The sequence below is a fragment of the Monocercomonoides exilis genome, assembly GCF_001643675.1.
Source record: "Monocercomonoides exilis strain PA203 chromosome Unknown scaffold1-2713096, whole genome shotgun sequence".
In the NCBI taxonomy this organism is placed as follows: Eukaryota; Preaxostyla; order Oxymonadida; family Polymastigidae; genus Monocercomonoides; species Monocercomonoides exilis.
In genome coordinates, this window is record NW_027150546.1 from 2,486,165 (window position 1) to 2,492,977 (window position 6,813).

The 6,813-nt window shown below is 32.5% G+C and overlaps 1 protein-coding gene across 1 annotated transcript; it reads left to right on the top strand.

The window, feature by feature from the left end:
- Positions 1-905: 905 nt before the first annotated feature.
- On the top strand, positions 906-4,076 carry MONOS_12810 (uncharacterized protein). Its single transcript, XM_067865459.1, has one exon. It carries the CDS (start codon positions 935-937, stop codon positions 3,971-3,973), a length of 3,039 nt encoding a protein of 1,012 aa, XP_067736604.1. The 5' UTR covers positions 906-934; the 3' UTR covers positions 3,974-4,076.
- The last annotated feature ends 2,737 nt before the right edge of the window (positions 4,077-6,813 follow it).

Consider the following 6,813-nt stretch of genomic DNA (forward strand, 5'->3'; position numbering starts at 1 on the left):
TTCTCCGTCAGTTGAACAATTGAAAAATGAACACGAATTGATTGTGAGATTTGCATTTTCGCAAACAACACAAAGAGCTCCGCCATTATTTTATTCACCTGTTGAATCATTCCATTCGCACCACTCAAATTTATGGCTGTTCAGATCAAAATCATTCAACCTTCCAAGTTTCACTCTTTGAGATTCCGTTCCCACAGTGCAACAGCAGCATTTGGCGAAGAGCGTATTTGAGGGAAAAAAGAGGTGTTGAAGGCAGAGAAAGAAGGGAATGTACTTTTGAGGTTGGGGAGAATGGCGCCATCGATGGGATTGTGGGCATGGATGAAGAGAGAAAATTATGCAAAAAAAGGATGGTGATAAGAAAAAGAAGAAAAAGAAGAAAAAGAAGAAGTTGAAAAGAAATGCTAGTCAGTGAACTGTTCCGTTACAAAAAGTGCACGTATGCAGCTATTTCTATTTTGTGCAATGAAATTGTTCTGAACATTTAATTATCTTCGTCACTTTTTTTATCCAAATAAATATCGCAGCGCATGTGCTTTCTTCAATTATTACACAATTATAATAATGAAGGAACTATTCAACAAATGAATTAATTTTTTAATTTTGTGTAAAAAGCTTTTTTTGAATGTATTAATTGAAAATTCCATCAACATATAAAAAACCAAAATATTTGTTGTAATAACATTTTTTCAACAAAAAATACAATGCCAAATATTCCACATAGAAATTTTAAATTACGAAAAAAATAACTTTTGTGATATTTTTCATTAATTTCAACATCATTCAGAAAACGCCAACTTCAATTGAAATTCATCTGGTTTATTTGTATTGAGATAACATTTTTGAAAATTTTTAAGGAAAAAAAAAATTAGCTGATTAATTTTTAAGTAATATAAACATTGATCAGAAAATCGATTGAAGAGCGATTTACTGAATGCTTTGGAGAATAATTCTTTTCCAAGTTGCAATATTGATTTACTCAAAAGACGTTAATGGTGAGGCAACAGAAGTCTACGTGAGGCGAAGCGGGAACGATGGCAACAGCGGTTTGGCGATCGGCAAGGAAAAACTAACATTGAGCGATGCATACAGTGTACTGAGTAACGACATTGAATGTCGCATGAAGGTTGTTTATGATGATGATGGACCATTTATTGCAGATTCCGTTGGATTTAATAATGAATATGGAATCACGATTGAAGGATGGAATAGTGAGGAAAATGGAAACACTGAAGTGGAAATGGACTGTAAAGAACATCCGGGGTATAATCTTTTCACATGCAGAGGAACTGTAACATTTCTGTATTTGACATTTCAATTTCCATCAACATTAAGAAATGAGAATCAAGGGAATTCATTTTGTTCATTGATATTAAGTCTTGAAGCTAATTTGTCGATTACAAACTGCAGTTTCAATCCACCAGAAACAACGGGTGAGGGTGTTGATTATTATCTAGTGTTTGCATCAGGGGGTTTATTGACAATGTTCAATGTCGAATGTTCAAATGGTCGTAATGAATTGATATTTCAGAAGGAACTGTTTGTAGCAAATGAAACTCGTGCGGTAGAATTAACAGGTTTATTTTTGAGGAGAATTCAGACAACTGCACAGTCCGTTGTCTTTATCTCATGTTGCAGGGAATGTGATGCATTATTGAACAATTGTACGTTTCGTGAATGTAAAGAAGTATCTATGGAAGAAAGTCGCGGAGCATTGTTCGTTGATTTCATTGGAAATGACTGCATATTTTCAGTTGGAGATAAAGTACCCACGATTTTTTCATCATGTAGTTGCAGAAATAATAAAGGTTCTGGAGGAATGTATCTGATGATCCGAAATTTGGAATCAGCAAATAACCTTCAATGGCCTACAGACGGAAGTAATCTGGTGTTTGACAGATGCAAAGCAGGAGAAGGTGAATCAGAAAGGAACATCGGATTATATTTGAAGATGACAAATGACTCATTATTCGAAGATATAGCAAATTCAATGAGAAACAGTTTTGCGATTAATTATACAAAAGCAGAGCACATGTGGTATATTACTGGATGTGATTCTGTTAATTTAGAAGAGGTAGATTTTGTATCCAAATTTTTTGATACCTCAAATCCACCACAAACGCCTACAAAGATTTATGCGATGTCTGGTGGTGATGGGAGTGGCGAAAGCTTGGTGCATCCAATTGGCGTTCTGAGAGATGAATTTCTTAACTTAGAAAAGAATGCAGAGTGCTTCATTGAAATTATCGCAACAGACAGAGCTCTTTCGGTGGAAGAAATAGTGTTTAACTTTAGCAAAGGAATAATGATTGAAGGAATGAGCAGCGATGGAAGTGGCAATAAGGAAGCGTGTATCAATTGTGATGTCAGTTCAAGCTCAGCTCTTTTCACATGCATAGGAGTGGTGAACTTCCAGCTTTTGGCATTCAACTTTCCCGTTGCAAGAACACAGTGGAACGCTTTGATTAGATCAGATGGAAGTTCAACATTTCTAACAATCAACAATTGCCGATTTGTCAGAGTAGAACCAGAGTCATCAGAAGGAGCTTATTCATGTCTTGATGAAGATGAATCTATTTTTAGCAATCTTGTGAGAGCTTCTGAAGGAAAAGTTACAATAAACAATGTTTTGTGCGCAAGTGATTCGATTTGTGTTTCATTTATGTTTTCGCCATTTTATTTTGAAAGAGCCAGTGAGGTTTTATTGAATGGAGTGAATGTGAGCAACATGAAGATTGAAAATAATGCCACATTTTCGTTTGAAGATTCAGAAGACAAATCATCGCAAATTACAGTTGACGGAGTGAATGTTCAAAACGTGAATTCGGAGTATGGAAACGCAGCAGGGCTGGAGATATATTTGCACTCAGAAGAATCGACCGTGGCGATTGGAAGACGGAGCAGATGCGCATTCAAATCTTGTTCAGCGCCAGTGGGAAAAGCCGGTGCAATATACATTTGGATGGCAAAGATAAAGCCAAATCTTCAGCTTCCTTCAGCAGGCAATTTGAATGTTGACAGCTCAAACACAGTTGGGTCGTTGCCGATATCAATGTTCATCGAAAGCGAAGGCATCGATGAGTTCTGCAAACAAGAAAATGTGTTTGAGTTTGCGGATGCTTTCGAAGGATCGATAGCTGGCTGGATAATGGGAAGCAAAAATAATCAATCAGTTTCAGAAGATTTGTATGAGAAGTATTTGAAGTGGAAGGAAGAAGGTCCAAAGGAAGATGACCCGAAGGAAGATGATCCGAAGGAAGATGATCCGAAGGATAAAGAGGATAAAGGAGGAGATGGAGGAAAAGAAGGAAATGGAGAAGAAGAGAAGCCATTTGCTTGGTGGATTATTGTGATTGTTGTTGGAGTTGTGGCAGTTGTGGCAGTTGTTTGTGTCATTTTGATTGTGATGAAGAAGAAGAGGAGCTCAAAGAACAGGATTAATGTTGAGGATGAGGAGAACGAATCAGAAGGAAAAGGAGGAAAAGGAGGAAGAAACAAGAAACGAACAAAGCGAGGCGGTGAATTGGAAGAAGGGAGGCCAGCGAAGAACTTTGTGGTTGATGCTGATTCAGATGGAAGCAGCAGGAAAGCTGATGAAGGTGATAGTGGTGATAATGGTGATGGAACATTAGAGGCAGAGTATGAAACAGAAGAAGAAGAAGAAAAAGACAGAACAGGGAAAAACGGTGAGAAAGAGGCGAATTGGAAGGGAAATGCATCAGTCAGACAACATTTGGACAATGTCAAACAAAACATCAATGAAACTTTTGAGCAATTTGAACAAAAAGAGCAAAGGGAAAAAATTGGGAATGCAATTGTTGCAGAGGCAGTTAGCCATGTTTTATCTTCCACTTCTTCTTCCTCCTCTTTTTCTTCAGTTTTGAATGAAGAAGGGTTGCAAGCAAAGGAATTGGCAGCAGGCATCAAAGGATTAATTGCAGAAGCAAATGTTATGTCGCCTTTATCTGAATAACCAAGAGGGAATATATCAAAATGGACGAGGAAGATATCAAAGAGAATGCCTTCAAAGAAGAAGAAGAAAGAAAAGAAAAAGGAAAGAAAAAGAAAAAGAAAAAGAAGGGAAAAAGAAGAATGAAGAGCATAAATGAGTTTTAACAAAAATACAAAAGATTTTAATAATTATAATCAAATCACATTGATTGTTTGCTCATATTTTTCTTTTTTTCCTTCTTTTTTTATTTTATTTTTATTTTTATTTTTATTCGAATTCTGAATTGCATTCTCTTTGATTATTTTCCAGTTTTCAAAAGAAATCCAGAAAAAATATTTTTTGATTTATCTTTATCTTTATCTTTATTTATCTTATTTTTCTTATTTTTCTTGTTTATCTTTATTTTTTTATTTATTTTATGATTTACTCATTGAAATATCAATTGATATTTTTTGAGAAGTTCTTCGTTGCATTTGCGATGAAACCCGTTTTTTGCTTCTATTTCTTAAACTTCTGATTTTTTCTCTTTATCTTTTTCTTCATTTTCTTCATTTTATGACTAATTTGCTCCTAAATGCCACAACTTTCAAAAAAGTTGTGAGTATTTTTTTCTTGTTTAATTAGTTTGAAATTGCATTTTTTCTTCTCCTTTTGAAAACAAAAAAAAATATATTAAAATTTTTATTTTCTCGTTTTTTATTGAATGGCTTTTGTAATTTAACTTCTGTGTGTAACTCATCAATTTCTTTCAGTCATGCTTGTTGTGTTTTGCATAGGGTCAACTTTTTAATGGGACTTTTTTCTTTATTGGCACTTTTTTTGTTTTTGCATGCCAATCATTCAAAAAAGCTTGATGAACCACAACACTCGGATGAGTGTGTTTATAAAACAAATACATTAAATTACCGGTTTGTTTTTTAAATTTTGTTTATTTTTCGTAGAGATACAGCAATTTTTAATTTATTTTGAAGTGACTTTTTTCAGCCGAGAAAGCATTTCACAAAAATTTGAAATCCTTTTTTAAAAACTACTAGCATTATCCTTTTTATATTCAAAATCTTAAGTTTAACAATTTGCTTTTTCTTCATTTTTTCACATTTCAATTTTTTATCAACATGCAAACACAAATTTGAAAATTTCTTTGTTATTAAAATGAAGTGTTAAAAATAAAAATATGAAATGAAAATTACACACTCTTATGAAGAAGTGTGAAAAAGGTTGAACATAGAAATTTTCTATTTCCATCAAACACATCGAAATTGAATAAGTTTGATCTCAGATCATTCAATGTTGTGACCATTCACCTGTTTGAGATAAAACGAAAATTTTAATGTTCAACCTTTTTCACACTTCTTCACAAGAGTGTGTATTTTTCATTTCATATTTTTATTTTTAACACTTCATTTTAATAACAAAGAAATTTTCAAATTTGTGTTTGCATGTTGATAAAAAATTGAAATGTGAAAAAATGAAGAAAAAGCAAATTGTTAAACTTAAGATTTTGAATATAAAAAGGATAATGCTAGTAGTTTTTAAAAAAGGATTTCAAATTTTTGTGAAATGCTTTCTCGGCTGAAAAAAGTCACTTCAAAATAAATTAAAAATTGCTGTATCTCTACGAAAAATAAACAAAATTTAAAAAACAAACCGGTAATTTAATGTATTTGTTTTATAAACACACTCATCCGAGTGTTGTGGTTCATCAAGCTTTTTTGAATGATTGGCATGCAAAAACAAAAAAAGTGCCAATAAAGAAAAAAGTCCCATTAAAAAGTTGACCCTAGTTTTCTTTGTGAAATCAGTGAATTTATTTCAAGAAAATAAAAAGAAAGATATTTTTCCACTTTTATATTTGAATTCATTCGACAGAAGAAATTCTATTTTTGAATGATTTGTGAAGCAATTTGTGAAGAGAGTATTGGAAAATGGAGATGATAATCTTGTTTTTCATTATTCTCGTCCAACAATGTTGGAGTTTGTTTGTATTTTATATTCATTCTCTTTCTCTCTTTGAAGTTTCTTTGTTGAAGTTCTTTGAATCACTTTTTTAAAAAAAACAGTTCATTTAGGAATTAATTTTTTATTTTTTTTTATTTTTGTTGTTTCCATTTGGAATAAAAAATGATGAAGAAGAATGTCGAATGAACTTAAAATTAACTGAAAACTCAATGAAAATTGCAAAAATAGTTTGGAACAAAAGATAAAAAAGGCTTCATTCAAATTCTTCCAAAGTTGGCAATTTTCTTCGGTCAAATTTGAAACGTGTCTTCTTTTTTATTCATTTTGTTGAATGCGAAGAAGTCTTTGAATTTTTGTCAATCCTTTTCATATTTCAATATTCTGAGCATATTCCTTCTTCAATTCTTCTTGTTATGTTTTCATCATTCAAAATTATTATTTGCTCTTCTTCTTTGAATTCTTCTTCTTCTTCTGGAAATCTTCTTTTTGAATATTTGCTTCTCCTGAAAAAGAATTGCTGAATAAGAATTTTCGTTGTTTTCTTCTTATCTTCGGTTATTTTTCTTCCTTATATTTCTTTCTTTCTTTCTTTCTCTCTCTCTCTCTCTCTCTCTCTCTCTCTCTCTCTCTCTTCACTGAAAATGAAGACGAAGCGAATTTTCCATTTCTTCAATAAAATTCTTCAAATTGTTTGTTCATCTTATCAAAATGAAAGCAGTTATTTTCCATTGAAGAGATCTTTTTCAACATTTTCTTTGTCCTTCGCTTCAGATTTCATTTGGAAGTATACGAAAATTTTCAATGAGAAAAGAAGAAGAGGAAGAAAAAGGAGATGATGACAATGATGAAGGTGTTGTTGAAGAAAAAGAAGAAGAAGAAGAAGAAGAAGAAGAAGAAAGAAA

Coding starts and splice junctions, on each gene's coding strand:
- MONOS_12810 (XM_067865459.1), top strand. CDS start 935: ATGCTTTGGAGAATAATTCTTTTCCAAGTTGCAATATTGATTTACTCA.